Raw genomic sequence first — 15,952 nt, 5'->3', positions numbered from 1 at the left:
CAAAGTAGGACATACAATATTAAACGCATCATTGTTATTCCTTTTTTTAGTGATATGATGGTTGTCCAGAAGGGCCTCGGACTGGTGCCGGACGCACTTCAAACAATAAGCGTGCTTGGTGGCTCCTCTCCTCCGATGACAGGATGCTGCGCACACACTACGCATTCCTGGCCACTGCTCAGTCCTTTCCCATTGGGCGGCAGCTCCCTTCCTTGCCCTGCTACTGGGCCGCTTCATCTTATCGGTGCGCGGCACCAAGCGAGTTGGCGGTGATACTCAGCCAGTCAGCTGTTGCTGTTCCTTCCTTGTGCCTACAGTCTCCCGCTTATTGCAACGCATGGGCAAATCCAATGGGTCTGGCTTGTACATCGGAATAAAAGCTAGGCATATTGGCTTGGCCGAGATTTGTTTTAAATCGCTCAGTGTTCATTCTTAAAATGCGTGGCACACTGCCACGGTACCAGTACTTTTAGGTCTTAAAGGTTGTGTAAGCCATCCAATTTGTTTTGTGCAATAATTGCATGTTATTGTTACATTATTATGGATTGTGTAGCAGTCTAGCTGCCGCAGGTTTAATGACCCCTGAACTCTTGCCCGGAAGTGTCCCCAAACATTATATCACTCTCTGGCCAGGCGTGGCCAGAGAACTTAAAATAAATAGGCAGAGATCGCTTGTGACTTCCGGCCCAATGTAGCATACAAGTGTGGCTGTGTATTTCTTTGCACTCCCGCAGTCAAGGCTGGTCCGTGGCCTGTGGCCACTTTACAATGGCGACGAGGGTGGGTGTACCTCGCAGTTTTCTCCCCATCCGACACTGCCTCCTTACCACCATCCAGTGTTTCCAGCGGCAGACGGCATCACGGTGACAAAGGCACCATTGCCACCGGGCCGCGCACCTCCATGCGGATGTAAGAAGGTACCGCGACTCCACCTGCACCTTGCATATCCGCTGCAGAAAGTACCCCTGCCGCAAGCTGTGAAGTCGACGCAGAGCCCCAGGTGAATCACGCCTCCTGTGCGCTCTGAAAGACGCGCTTGTGCGCTCACCGGCTCGCAGTTGCATCTGCCACGCAACAACATGCGAGACCATCGGCACACACGTGGCAGTGCGCGATCTCCTCCTGCATCGGAGCAGCTGCCTGATGGGTGAAGAAGGCCACCTCTACGGCCCAGGCACATGAAAAAAAAGTTTAACAATAAACAATCTGGCATATATTCATTTGAGCATCAGGCACAATAAAGACTGGGCATCTGGCAGGGCATATCAAGCCTGCACCTGAAAAACAAAAAGGAAAACAAAACCAGAAGGAGCCATAATTATTCAGGACACATAGAACACCAGCAAAGAGAGGCAACAGCAGTGGAAAACTGTAATCTAAAAGTGGACAATCAACCATAGGAAGGCCAAGCACACCCAAAGCACAACTATGTCAGATCCAGAAGCACAGGTGGCTCCACAAAACGCACCACCCACGCAACAAGCAGTGAAGCCTACGTCACAACACTCACAAATCAACGCACTGCCCCATTCAGCGAGTTGATAGATCCAGCCACTGCATCCCCAGATGGACTGTCTGGATCGGCAGGCTAAACAATTACTTTACAGCGACACAGGAAATGGACGGCGCAGTCAAGAGGTCGCTACTAGTACACTTTGCGGGGGATGAAATATACACGTTGTTTGCTCACCTTCCAAACACCAGGGCACACAACGTTTACAATGCAGCGGTCAGGGCCCTGAACGTGCATTTTGATCCTCAACTAAACCCCGATTATGAACGATTCAAGCTCCAACAAGCATGCCAGAAAGAAGGGGAGTCAATGGATGCATTTCACGCGTGACTACGAGAGCTGACCAGAACATGCACGAATGACAACCAAAGCAAGGAGGTGAGAGCCCAAGTCATTCAAGGCTGCCGAAATAAGAACCTTCAGACCCTCATTCTGCGACAGCCAGGGATCACTCTCGAAGATATCCTCATCATGGCACGATCGCATGACCTATCAGATGCCAGGGCAACAGCGATGACGGTTGCAATCACCCAACATGCGGAGAAGCCAGTGGCGATCAAGACTGAAAGAGCGGACGCAGTGCGCACACAGAACAGAGGTGCCCGTGGGCGTTGGCCAAACAGGATACAACACAACGAGGATAGGAGGGTCTCAGGGAAATGTTTTAAGACCTGTCCAGGTTACAATCCCCTAATATCTAGCATGAAAAACCAAAAATAAACCTAGGAGTCTACTATTGAGTGAACTGTATTGGGTCTCACCTACTGTTGCTGGTGGTTATGTGTATTGGGTTATGAGCACTTCTCTTAAGACTGTAAGTAATTTACTTTGCACCAAACTCTTGGACATAAGTCTTAGTGTTTCTGAGTGTACAGTTGGCCAAACAGGAACATGTAAGGGTCACGCTGCGGATATTACAGAAAGGAAGAGCACTCCCAAGAGGAATGCTTGCACAAGGACGGACATGCTCCAAGTGTGGCTCCCCCAACCATTTCGCGGGTGTGTGCAGAGGAGGACCACCATCAAAAGCAGTGAGGCACTTGTCACTTGAAGATTCCGACAACCCAAAGGCACCTAAAACACCAGTCCGGCACAGACAATACCTCGAGGATTCCTCCACGGAGAAAACAGTGAATGTTACCTCATTTCTTTCACCAGCGACCTCAAGCAGACACGGCACCCACAACCCACGTGCTCTCTCGAAATTGCTGGATCTCAAGTTATGTTATGTTATATTAACTTTTATATAGCGCACGGCTACTCACAAAGAGTGTCCCGGCGCTTTGAGTAAGGAGGGCTGCAACACAATAACATAACACGGTTAAAAAAGAAAAGGACAGAAGGCAGAGAGGGCGCACAAAAAAGCGGCCTACTGGGTAAACAACCAGGTTTTAAGACCTTTTCTAAAGGCAAGTAGGCTGGTGGCTCCCCGAAGGGTGAGCGGCAGAGAGTTCCACAACTGTGGCGCCAGTAGTCCAAAGGAGCGACCTCCCAGGCGAGCTCTCTTCACTCGCGGGACCACCGCCAGGAACAGGGATTCCGACCTCAGAGAGCGAGCCGGATGATAAAAGGCAAGTCTCTTTTGGAGGTACTTTGCTCCCACCGCATGGAGGGCCTTATAGGCCAAAGGCAAAGCCTTAAAGGCGATCCATTTGCGGATTGGAAGCCAATGCAAAGTCTGCAGCAGGCCCGCAGCATTGGCACGTCTATTCAAGCCGAAGATAGCTCTCGCGGCAGCATTCTGCACCACTTGGAGCCGCTGAAGCAGATACTCTGGCAGGCCCAGGTAAAGAACGTTCGAATAATCTAACCTGGAACCGATCAGGGCCTGCACAGTCAGCTTCCTGTGCTCCTCCGACAAAAGGGGAAGAAACCTCCGCAGCATCCTCAGGATGCCGAAGCAGGTGCCCGACACCCCAAGGATCTGGGATTTCAGTGTTAGCCCCTTGTCCATCTTGACCCCCAAGTTCTTAGCAATTTGGGAAGAACAAGACGGAGGGAACATATTGATGGGCCACCAAGCCTGCCAATCTGGCTCCGTGTCACACCCAAAGAAGAGTACCTCGGACTTATCGGAATTGCACGTGAGGCTGTTCAGTTGGAACCATTGAAAAACAGCCCCAAGGCAATCCCGGATACTCTCCCCGTCAATATCTCCTCTCTTACACGAGAAGAGGAGCTGGGTGTCGTCTGCGTAGGATACGATCTGGGCCCCAAACGACTCCGCCAACGCCGCCAAAGGGGTCATGAAGATGTTAAAAAGGGTCGGGCTCAAAATAGAGCCCTGTGGGACCCCGATTCCCAGAGGCGGCATCACGGCGGAATCTGGCGAGGCCCAGACCGTTTGCCGGTGGCCAGCTAGAAAGGAGGAAAATCAGCTGAGCACCGTCCCCCGCAGACCTATCTCATAAAGTCTTACGAGAAGGCCATCATGGGGGACGGTGTTGAAAGCCGCCGACAAATCCAGCATCACCAGCATGGCTTTGCCCCCAGAGCCCAGAACCCCTTTAATGGTTTCTGATACCTCAAGGAGCGCGGTCTCTGTGCTGAGATGCGGACGAAAGCCCGACTGGGTGGCATGCAGGATCTCATTTGTCTCTAGAAAATTGGAAAGCACCGCCTGAACGTGCTTTTCCACAATTTTCGTGAGAGCCGGCAACAGAGAGATAGGCCTATAGTTGACTGGGGCCTTCGGATCTAGGCCAGGCTTCTTGAGCAGCGGAATTACCATCGCCTGCTTCCAGGCATGCGGAACCACTCCCTGGCTCAGCGAGAGATTCAATAGCGGGTTCGCCAGCGGATTAATCACCTCTGCAATTTTCGCCAGAAATTTAGCGGGACACGGGTCCAGAGGCGAGCCCGATTTAAGATTGCCCATAAGGGCTATTGAGGCAGGGGCAGAGATAGGTGGAAACACGCCCAACGTCAAACCTGGCGAGGCCAAAGGGGACAAGTTGGCCTCAGGGTTAATCAGGCCCGCAGATACAACTAGTGGAAAAGAATCCTGTATAAGTTGGATCTTGCTCGTAAAAAAATCAGCAAGATCCGAAGACCAGGAATCAGATGGCCTCTCATCAGAGGTATTGGACCGTGGGGATATAAATTCTCTCACAATGGAGAAAATCTCCTTACAGGAGTTGGAAGCGGCTTCTATTCTCCCTGCCAAGTAGGTTTTTTTCCCAGGCGAATGTCCCGGTGATAAGCCTTAACCACCGTCTTATAGGTCAGCTGGGCCGCAGAATCGTATTGTGCCCGCCAGGCTCTTTCGGCCACCTTGCACTGCTGCCGCATAGCCGACAGTGCTGCGGTGAACCAAGGCTCGGAGACCCGTTTCGGTGTCAGGCGAGGTGTCAATTCCAGGGCGAGATCGTTTAGCCTGTCTAAAAGCCATACTTGCAAGGCCTCCAGATCCCTCTCCAGGTCGCCTGAGAGGGGGCAGGGGTGGTCAGCGCGCTGATCAACACAGGAGCGTTCACGAATGTGATGGGGTGCCAACAATACAAGCAGCTAAATCGGAGACCCATATTGACCCCGTTGCACGTATGAATCCTTACATATGGCAGACAGACGCCCTTACCCCTTAAGGGTAAGATGACGGCGCAGGCCAAATCAGAAAACTACGAGATCACTACAACATTCCATGTGGTGGACAGAGATGCAGCCATTTTGGTGGGAAGCCACACAGCAGAAAATCTCGGCTTAGTCACATTCGCCAATGCAGTCAGAGCCCTGCAGACCGAGGATGTGTTAGAACTATTCCTAAAATTTTTCAAAGTGCTTAGGAGTATGAAGAGGCCCCCAATTAAGTTACATATCAACAACGCAGTAAAACCGGTCGCCTTGCCACACCAACACAAACCATTTCATCTCCAATCGCTTGTTGAGCAAGAAATGCAGAATCTCAAACAGCAAGGAGTCATTGAGAAAGTAAGGGGCCGACGCCATGGGTTTCCCCCATGGTGATAGCAGAGAAGCCGAAACAGCCAGGGAAAATCAGGCTCTCCATCGACATGCGCATGCCCAACCAGGCAATTAAGCAGGAAAAACCACTTGACGCCAAGGGTTGATGACAGCCTGGCTGATCTAAATGGGTCCTGCTGGTCTTCCAAGCTAGACCTCAACGTAGGATACCACCAGTTGAGGCTAGCGGAGGAGAGTCTATATAACACAACCTTCTCAACCCACCTGGGACTGTGCCGCTACAAAAGGCTGAATTTTGGTATCTCCTCGGCTGCGGAGATATTCCAGAATGCTTTCTGAGAAGTGCTGTCAGGACTCCAAGTGATACTAAATGTCAGTGACAACATTTTGATACACCACACAACCATAGAGGACCATCATCATCATGGTCATGGGCCATGGAGTGACCCTTCTTCAAGATAAATGTCAGTTCTTTCAAAAATCCATCAAATCTATTGGCTACGTATTCAGCCAAGATGGAGTCATGGTGGGCCCCCGGAATCGAAGGCCATACAGCAAGCCCCCGCCCCCACGACTGCATCAGAGACCCGGAGTTCTTAGGGACGGCCACATACTGTGGACGGTTCATACCGAACCTGGCCATAATAGCTGAACCCCTGCGAGCTTTGACAAAAAAATGACGCTACCTGGAAATGGGAGAAAGAAGAAGAAGAAGCCTTCCAAAAGTTCGAATCAGCACTCCTAGGGAAAACCACCATGGCATACTTCAACACTACTGGCTGACAGAACTGGTGGTGGATGCTGGCCCTGTCGGGCTGGGAGCGCTCTTAGCCCAAGAGACAGAACCAGGGAAATGGGCTTGACTCGCGTTCGCAAGCAAGGCTCTCACCCCGACGGAAGCCCGCTATTCCCAAATTGAACGGGAAGCACTCGCAATTAAGTGGGCCTGCAACCATTTCCACTTGTATGTCAGTGGGCATCCATACAGAGTGGGGACCGACCAACAGCCACTACTTTCACTGTTTAGAGGCACTGCACCGCAATCACCACCAAGGATAGAGCATTGGGCGATACAACTACAACACTATCAAATGGAATTAGTTTATTGTCCCGGGGCAAGGAACCTCACAGATTTCCGGTCACGACACCCACCAGACCTAGCAGAGGAAACCACTGAACAGGAACAGCGAACAGAAGAATACATCAACATGCTGTCCCAATGGGCATGTCCAAGAGCCCTCACCATAGAGGAAATCAAGGCAGAGACCAGCACTGATACTGTGCTCCAGAAATTTATGGACTCCCTGCAGAAGGGTTCCTGGGAAGACTTCCTTCACTGCTTTAACGGATGGAACGAATCAGACAGAGCCCAGCAAGAAAAGATCAGGAAAATAGGGGACGAGCTATGTGCCGCTGCAGGTGGCATGGTGCTAAGAGTCTCCCGTACTGTCATCACTGGAAGTCTCCAGGAGCGAGCAACATATTAGGCGACGAAGAACACCGGGGGACCGTGAGGATCAAGTTGAGGGCGAGAGAAAAAGTTTGGTTTCCTGGTCTTGAGGCAGCTGTCGACAAGCTAGTAAGAAATTGCAGAGCCTGTCAGCTCATCAGCAGCCCGGAGACCCCTGCGCCCATAACAACAGAAGACCCTGCGCCGTCCCCGTGGTCGTGGGTGAGCCTGGACTTCGGGAGTTTTCCAGACAGGCGGGGGACTGCAGTCCTGATCGATAGCTACAAGAAATATCTGATAGTCGAAGGGATATTGTCTACATCCTTCGGGCACCTACAGCCAGTCCTGGAAAAAACATTTGCACTCTTTGGACTGCTACACGTGATCAAGACTGACAACGGGCCCCCGTTTCAAGGGGGAGAGTTTAAAAACCTGCTAACACTGCTTGGAGTCCACTACCATCACATCACTCCACAATGGCCGCAGGCCAACGGCGAAGCTGAGCACTTCATGCGAACTCTTAATAAAATTCTCCGAATAGCGGTAGCAGAGCAGTCTGATCCTGAGGTAGCGCTTTAAAGATTCCTACAGGAATATCGCACTACCCCACACTGCTCAGAGGTCGCCCTGGTCCTTGATTCTTACTGGACCCCGTCGAAACACCATTTCTGTAGCGGACAACTGGGTCCCTGAACCATACGACCCGGTCAACACCGAAGCTCAGCGAATGGCAAATAATGAGAGGGCTAGTAGGCGAAGAAGAGCTAAGGCTTACGTCATTGCACCAGGATGTCAGGTCCTACTACGGAATCACCGCAGTGGGGGTAAATTCCACACAGCGTATGAACCTGGGCTGTGGACTGTGCTCAGGCTCAATGGAACTGCCCTTACAGACAAAAGGGGAGAAGAGATTATTACCAGAAACATATCCTGGTTCAAGAGAATACAAGTGTCAGATGCTGAGGCGGTATCTCCCTGAGTGGCGGAGGGTGGAGAGACAGCGAGCAGGGATCTCACCCCGTGCCCGGAAGAAGGTCAAGCCGGAGTCCACATGCCTCCAACTCAAACCGCGGTGGCTGAACAGAGCGCCATCTCGAAGACCCCATCGTCTATCAGTCCGACTAGAAGTCAAGAGGATCCCAGAGCAGATACAATCTTAGACCAAATCTCAGACCGAGCCAAAGACTTGCAGACTTTGTGTGTTAAATTGTTAGTTAGTTTGTCTTGAACACAGACTTGTGATGGGATGTAGCGGTCTAGCCCCCACAAGTTTGATGACCCCTTGAACCCTTGGCCTGGAAGGGTCTCCAAACATTGTATCACTCTCTCGCCAGGCGTGGCCAGAGAGCTTAAATGAACGGGCAGAGGTCGCTTGTGACTTCCGGCAAAATGTAGCATACAAGTGTGGCTGTGTATTTCTTTGCGCTCCCGCAGTCAAGGCTGGCCACTTCACCGATTGCACAGCCAGCTAGCACCTCTCCTAAATTTCTACTCCATACCCCCCTTTCTATATAAATTATAAGTCGTATACCTAGAGGCTCTTGAAAACCGGCTTGCAGATGGCAGACGGTGTGAACCTTCCCATCTCTTGTCCCCTTAGCGCAACCTTGACAGTATCTCTACACAGAAAGCCAGCTTGACTATCTGAACCAGATTTAAAACGTGGACACATGAACAGCTGTATTCAAACCAAACATCGGCATTGCAAGGGAAGTCTTCTAATCAGTTTGACATGGTTTCATCTTACAGCGTAAACCACGAGGTGTGAGCATCACCGCTGTAACACAAATTTCGAAAACGAGACTTGGTACACCTTTGTGATGCCTCCTACAGACAGACTACTTTATCCATTCTCAATCCAAATACCTGACTAACACCCAGTGGCGTAACAAAAATTGAGGGGGCTCCCCTGCAAGGTACGTGGAGGGGCCCCTCCGGACTCTATGAGGAGATCTCAGGCCGAAGTGCTGTGCTGCGGGGCCTCCTGGAACTTGGGACCCCACACACTGCGGCGGCTACGGGGGCCTGTGTTACGCCGAAAAAGCACTTTGTCTCCTTGTCAGGTATAGTAAGCGCTATATAAATGCTATTACAATACAATACACTTCGAACACCTCTGATGTGTTTGAAATCCATTCATGTGACATAAAAGAGTTTTGTTATAGCCATGTAACAAATCAGCATCAAACATATGTGACCACTGGCCTTTTGCCATGGACGTAATCACACATTTCGCATGCTTACCTGTGATTTTAATGAAGCAATAGTGTCCTCGAGTTCTTGTCTTAAATACATAGGCATGAGGCCTTTAACTTTCATTTCACATTCTTGTCGAATACTGTTCACCTGGAATTAAAAACAAAACTGATGAGGATCTTATGAACCTCAATAAACACCTTATCTATAACAGAGCTATACATCAACTTATATTGCAGTATTAAGGCAAAATGCAGTTGTTAACGTAGGAAAATAATTTTATCATGGCTTTAAATAAATGACTTGTAACACCAGTTGAATCCATTATCCATTCATAGATCTTCCTCAGTAGTGTGGCTCACTGGTTAGAGGCGGCAGACCCGAGAGCAGAGGACGGCCCGGGACCAGGGTTCGATTCCCGGCGCGGCAGGTTTCTGGACCAGGGTCAGCGGACTCGATAATTCTCTCGCCTCGGTGCCCACTCTGATCAGCGATCACACTCGGCAACTCTGGGCATTAGCTTGCCTCATCTTCACTAACGGCCCCACCAGACCGCCGGGGATGCCTGGTCTCACCCTGGAGATACCCATTAAGGGACCATCTCTCAGGGAAGCCAGGAAGGGTTTCGCAGCAGTCGAAGCGCCTTGGGACCCTACGGGTAAGTAGTGCGCTATATAAATGCCAATACATTTACATTTACATAAGTAAGAGTAAATGAGGTTTATTGGTTAACTTGTCGACTGTGGAATTTATTTTATTTAAACTCCACCACTTTACTAAATTGTGTGATCGCGACCAAAAATATTCATCAATGGTATTGAGATTATTTTCACTAGGATCTGTGTGTTTCTCGTGAAAACCCCAATAGAAAACAAAAAACCCACCAAAGGAAGCATTCAAAACTCAGTTAAATAAATATAGGAGGATGTGATCAGTAGTTAAAGGTCCTTCACAAATGAGAAATAAAAATACAAATGTAAAGAAGAAATAAAAAAAGGAACATATACTTTTGTTTAACTTAGAAAGCAAAAAAAACCATGATAAATCATTTAGTCAAAAATCACAAAAATTAAACAATCACTAGAGTCATTCGGGGTACTAGAAAGGGACCCTCATCAGCCCGGTTGTCACCAACGCAATTAAGGGTTACGTCAGTGTATTTCACTTAATCATCTGAAAGTACAGTTCCGATCTCAAGTCACCACTTTAGACTCACTACAAAATACGAAATTAGGTAAAGTAAATTTAAGACAATTTAACAGAAAAAAATGAAGTAAAACACCTATCAATTAAAAGGCAGGTACTTTCACAGTGTCTTTTTGACCTGATCAGCTTCAGGCGCTGAGTTCGGCTAAACGGTTTTAGTAATTTATTTTAAAAGTTTAGCAATAAGAAGGGGATTTCTTGATGAAAAAGCACTTTTCTCTTAAAGGCACAGAATGGAAATGCTTGCTCTTGACTACATATCACCTTCGGATAATTCACTCCATGTACGATTGGTACAACATTGATTTCTATTTACAAAGGTTAAGATTGAAGGTATTGCTAAAGAAACTGTTTTATTCTCCTTGGTTTCCTTTATATGCAATTTGCGTCTGTACTGAAAGAACGTATCACTTATGACAAATTCAGGTTTGTGTGGCGTCTAAATAAATGTATATATATGCAGGGAAACAACACCCTAGTCTCACGGGTGAAGGCCTAAAGACCTGAAGAAAGATTGATCTATTGCAGAGCCCTGCGCTTCTGGAACAGTTCTCAAGAGATGGGTAGACCTTCACTTGTCATTTATCTGGAGATGTACTCATCGTCGCATTTATACAAAAACAACATTTTGAAATTAACAAAGGTCTGGAGTATTACGAATTCTACAACAAGGCACCAACCATGACACACTTGGCATTGCAACATGGCTTTCGTAATTCTAGCCAGGTGAAATAATCTTGGATTTCAAAACTGGGCTAAAGTAAAGCTGCTCCAGCTAAGGGATGAATGTGCGACGCTTTAGTACTTCGGCATTTACACGGGAAGAGGTTTCTGTTGAGTCTGCAAAATAATGTGGGTTACCACAGCAACTGCTGCCTCCTGAACTTGGGCTTCCTCTGATGCAGAGAAAGAACATTCAAAGCAAGGTGTCTTTGTGCTGAAAAGAAGAACACAGGTGTTTTTTTTCAAACTGCATTCAAGCAATAAAGGACACTGGGAGAAGGAAGAGAGGCAGCTGGGTCGGCAGCTCAAACACGTAAAAGGCAGTAGTGTCACCACTGCTTAAAGCAGTACGAACAGACCGGGGAACAGACCAGGAAAAGGCAATTCGGGTGCATTGATATGGAAAATCAGCACTAATTAAATCAACAATGATTTTACAAAGGATCAATAAATGAAAATATCTTACCAAGAAATGGAAGACCATCGCTGGCCCCCATTAACTCCTTAAGTGCTGCCTCGGTGCATTGGCCGACGGCAGCACTACCTCCCCAGTGCTGCGCACAACCATTGGACGTCCATTCAGCACTAGTTCCAATGGACAGCGCAGCACTGGGGAGGAATGTTTAATAGCATCTATGAGGTTAAGTGGGAAGAAAGCGTATCATTCCAACTGCTGGTTCACTGTAAAAGCACCAATACCTGATTATCGTCTAACTTGGTCTTCCTGTAACCTCTAAATGCAAAATATTTACACATTTTATTATAATTCACAAGCGTGACCAGTGTCACCTTGGGCTCGGGGGTCCCAGGGAAGTCCGGGGTTACCTGGCTTCAATTGTGCCAATTGGAGCCTTTTACCTATGGTGTCCAGGGGCCACCTTACTATTAGACTCAAAGTTGAGCACCAAGTACTCCCCTTCAGCACTTGACACTCAGATAGTGACGAAGAGTAGTCCAAGGCTAATTTAGAGAGGCGGCGTGGGCTCGGAATTCAGAACTCAGCAGAGACAGTAGTACAACTCACTAATGCCCATATTACAGCCAGTGTCCTTAGGTGAAAAAGTAGACAGTCACTAGGAAAAAGATTGCTGCAAATACTGTAGTTCTCCATGATGAAAAGACATGTGACCGGGTTGAGAAGTGTACTGACTGAAATGGACTTTGGACCCCACTTCGCTGATTACAATGAAACCAAGAGAGAAAAAAGTAGTGAATGTTAGCAGGTCGAAAGATATTTTACTCAACTGCGGAAGAAGACATGGTTGTCCCCTGTCACCATGTTTATTCGCCCTCACAAAAGAATGCCTGGCAGCCAACATAAGACAACAACCAGGCATTTTTCGGATCACATTCATAGTGGAGCAACATAAAATCTGCCTAGTCATCGATGAGGTCTTTTTATCTAAATCCAGATGTATCACTAGAGGTACTCTCCTCTCAGCTGAAGTTGTCTGAGCAGGTTGCAGGACTCCTGATCAATAAATATATATCAGAAATTTCACACTTCCTAAAAACATACTGACACAATGAAATCGAACTACCCCTTCAACTGAGCCAACAAATCCATTTGATACCTCGAGATTAATCTTATGGCTTCGAGATCTATCCTGTTGGCAGCTAACTGGCCTATGCTTCTGTCATCTATAAAGATGGAGGGGAGTTTCCCTCCATTACCAGGTGCACAGCATTATTTGCGATGATCACAAACTTTTTCAACTGTTGTCGAATTTCAACAATAATTCTTGTAATCCAGAGATTTATTGAAATCTTATTTATTTTTGTTGTTCAGTTCACTCGTGCGACATATATATTTCAACAGTTTCTCATGCCACAGATATGCCCATCCGAGCCTTTGTCCACGCCATAAAACATAAAACATCCTCAGTTGCGAAATTGATGTTACCCAATGCATTTCGGGCCTTAATTTTTAGCCCTTCCTCAGGGGTTCACTACAAATGAAAAAACATTGCCATTAAAATGTGGTCTCAAACCGCTGTGTTCGACAATACATATTTCTTTGCACAAGTTGAAATACAATCTTCTCAAAAAAACCCTTGCTCAGCACTTTCCCTCTAAAGGCGATACAGCTCCCTCCCTTGGAGCCTGAAGAAGTCAGACCCCAACAGTCTGATGTAGTAAGGGCAAATCATCTTACTGCTTTGTATCGCTTTAGCGTGTCCAATGGGCCAAAGCACCGCTGGTGGCTCTCGGTGTTCAGCACATATACCCGCTTACGACTGGAATCTAACAAGGCCTTGCTTGGAGGTACACAGGTGCTACTGTTACCAAGTACCACTTGGTCAAAATAAGGGCCAATGTCACTGGAGCTTAACTATTAAGTGATAATGCTCACCAGAAGATAAAATGTGGTCGTGGTTGCAGAATGTAACATCTTGATAGTTTTTTCTTCAGGTGAAAAAAATATATAAAGTGTTCAGGTTCTGATGCTCGTGTTACATCCATCCACCCCACAAATGGGTTTGTAGGTTTTAAACATGGCCTAAAACATGGCTTTTCACACAGTAACTGTTCTTCTCTTTTTCTATTTTTGCAGTGTTATTTTTTTTACATTGAGGGCTCTTTGTCAAAGCGCCGGGACACTCCTAGGAGTAGCCGTGCGCTATAAAAGAGCATTTTTAACATAACATATCATAACATAACATGACATAACATTAACCTGCAGCAGAAGCTTGGTTACTTCGGTTTAATTACTAGCATCTCAAGTTTGATGTTTTACTAAATTTTGCCTTTGATGTCCCTGGAAATAACTCAAATGAGCATTGGTCTACAGAAAGACTGGGAATGTAGCATTTGACAAACCCAGTACAACGGCACATAAATATCTATCTAACCCTATCCTACAATTCAACACAATGGCATGTGTGGTCGTATATGAGCGAAGATAATGTCCGAACAACCTAATGTTGGCAATGGCTCCCCACTTCTGCGTGTGCCACTCCTCCAATCGATCATTGAGGGAAATGTGTAGAAGACGAAAGACAGTTGCAAGTACATGTGCTGCACGTCAAAACCACAAGCAACATTTAAAGTAAATAGCAGAAAAGTGAATAAAAGCAGCTGCTCAGAAGGAAGCCCCCATTATTTCTACATTAAAAGCCACCGAAATGATGGCAATACTTATTCACAGGCATGCTCAACTGTAGAAACAAAGGCCCTCTTTTCAATGGCTGTGGTCATTTAGACTCCGGCACAAACGGATGTTTTCGCCTGAATCTAGATTCGAAGTGGTCGACAAATATCACACAGAACCAGCATCTTTTTTTTTTGTTTTTTGTTTTACCCTACATGAGTTTCGCCAAGTAAAAACCTGGTAAGATGTGCGCATAAAAAACATACAATCATCCAATTGTTATTGCTTGGGACTGGGAAAATGTTTTAAATTAACAATTTTTCCCTATGGAGCTCAGAATGATGAAAAAAAAACACAGACCCACGATACTGAGATTTGCATATGTGATATTGCTTCTCAGCATTACTATGGGCATTGTATGAGGACCAAAATAATTCCTATTACCATTTTTTAATACTGCACTTAACCCGGTAGTCAGAAGGTTTTCAGTCACTCCAATAGCAAAACTAAGGCACAAAAGAACAAGTTACTTACCTTTTATAACAATATTTCTGGTGGATACTATATCTAAACGCTGATTCCTAATATTCCACAGTCATTAGACTGGATCTGTAAACCTATGGAGCAATACTCCTACATGCCAGTGGGTGGTGTCATGTGACTTTGCACCAACGTTGTTCTACTCCGGAAATGACGAGTGGAGGTGCATGCCAGCGCCACCCCTGCAAGCTGAAGTCTGTTGCTTTCTTAGGCTGTCAGGACCCTCAGACGCACAGCCCATTGGTAGATTGGCATGACCAGTGTGCAGATCTATAGAGGGGGATCTGTTTAGGTAGAAAAATAGTCCAATGCACAGAACAAGGAAGTTGGAAAGTCAGTCACAAATCTGCGATAAGATGGAGTATCCACTAGAAAGATCGATACTAACGGTAAGTAACTTGTTCTTCTGATGTATACTTCTAACCACAAATTCCTCACCTTGTGAATACATACCACAGCAGTACATCATGACGTGCTGGGTCTGATAACTGGCTAAGATCAAAAAGTCTTGCAGAATTAAGCAGGAGCAATACCTCTCTCGATAGACCTGACTGCAGAGACAGTAGTGCTTTGTGAAGGTATGTACCAACGCCCACGCAGCTGCCGGACAAATTTCCAGGACAGGTACTCTTTATGCTAACACAGTGGCAGCATCTTTTGCCCCGGTGGAAGGAGCCCATAAGCCTTTTGGGGCTGGTTTTATTGCCAGAACATACTTGATGCAGAGAACAACCCATCCAGCGATGGCCCATTTTTCTAATGCCTGGCCCTATATTGCCCCAAAAAACTCAATAAAGAACTGATTATTTACCTGATGTTCTTTTGTGCAATCAATATTAGCTTAGGCTTAGTGCCTTCTTAGGATCCACATTATGTAAGTCTCTCTTAGAGGGATGAGGTAGAGCAAAGAATGCTGGAAGGGTAATAGCATAGGCAACATAAAATGGAGTGACCACTTTCAGTAGAAACGAAGCTCAGGTCCTTAACACCAACTTGTCCAGAACGGATGTTGTATGAGGTGGGTTGACAGAAAGAGTTTTCAGCTCACGTACACGTAGAGCTGATGGTAGGACAATGAGAAAGACAGAAGTCCCAATGGACAGCTATGCAGTGGCTCAAAAGGGATGCACATAAAAAAGTGAGGAGTAATGTTAAATCCCACTATGGCATCACAAAGGATTTAGCTGGAAATAAATGTGTAGTAATCTGCTTTGATTAAGTAATGCATCTTTCCAGCCTTTGTTCCCTGCCTGATGCTCTTACAGTATGATATCATTTGGAATGTGAGGAATGTTTGTACTGATGGAAGGGG

At 46.9% G+C, this 15,952-nt stretch overlaps 1 protein-coding gene across 2 annotated transcripts in view; it reads right to left on the bottom strand.

Annotated features, from left to right (window-relative positions):
* CEP112 (centrosomal protein 112) overlaps positions 1-15,952 on the bottom strand; it is a 2,145,639-nt gene that overhangs the window by 56,752 nt on the left and 2,072,935 nt on the right. For both annotated transcript variants that reach the window (XM_086930940.1, XM_086930941.1), the window contains one exon: positions 9,129-9,230. In XM_086930940.1, the coding sequence (XP_086787066.1) occupies positions 9,129-9,230 (102 nt within the window). The remainder of the gene's footprint in view (positions 1-9,128; positions 9,231-15,952) is intronic.

This window comes from Lissotriton vulgaris, chromosome 7 (assembly GCF_964263255.1).
Source record: "Lissotriton vulgaris chromosome 7, aLisVul1.2, whole genome shotgun sequence".
NCBI lineage: Eukaryota > Metazoa > Chordata > Amphibia > Caudata > Salamandridae > Lissotriton > Lissotriton vulgaris.
This window is presented reverse-complemented; position numbering and strand designations above follow the sequence as displayed.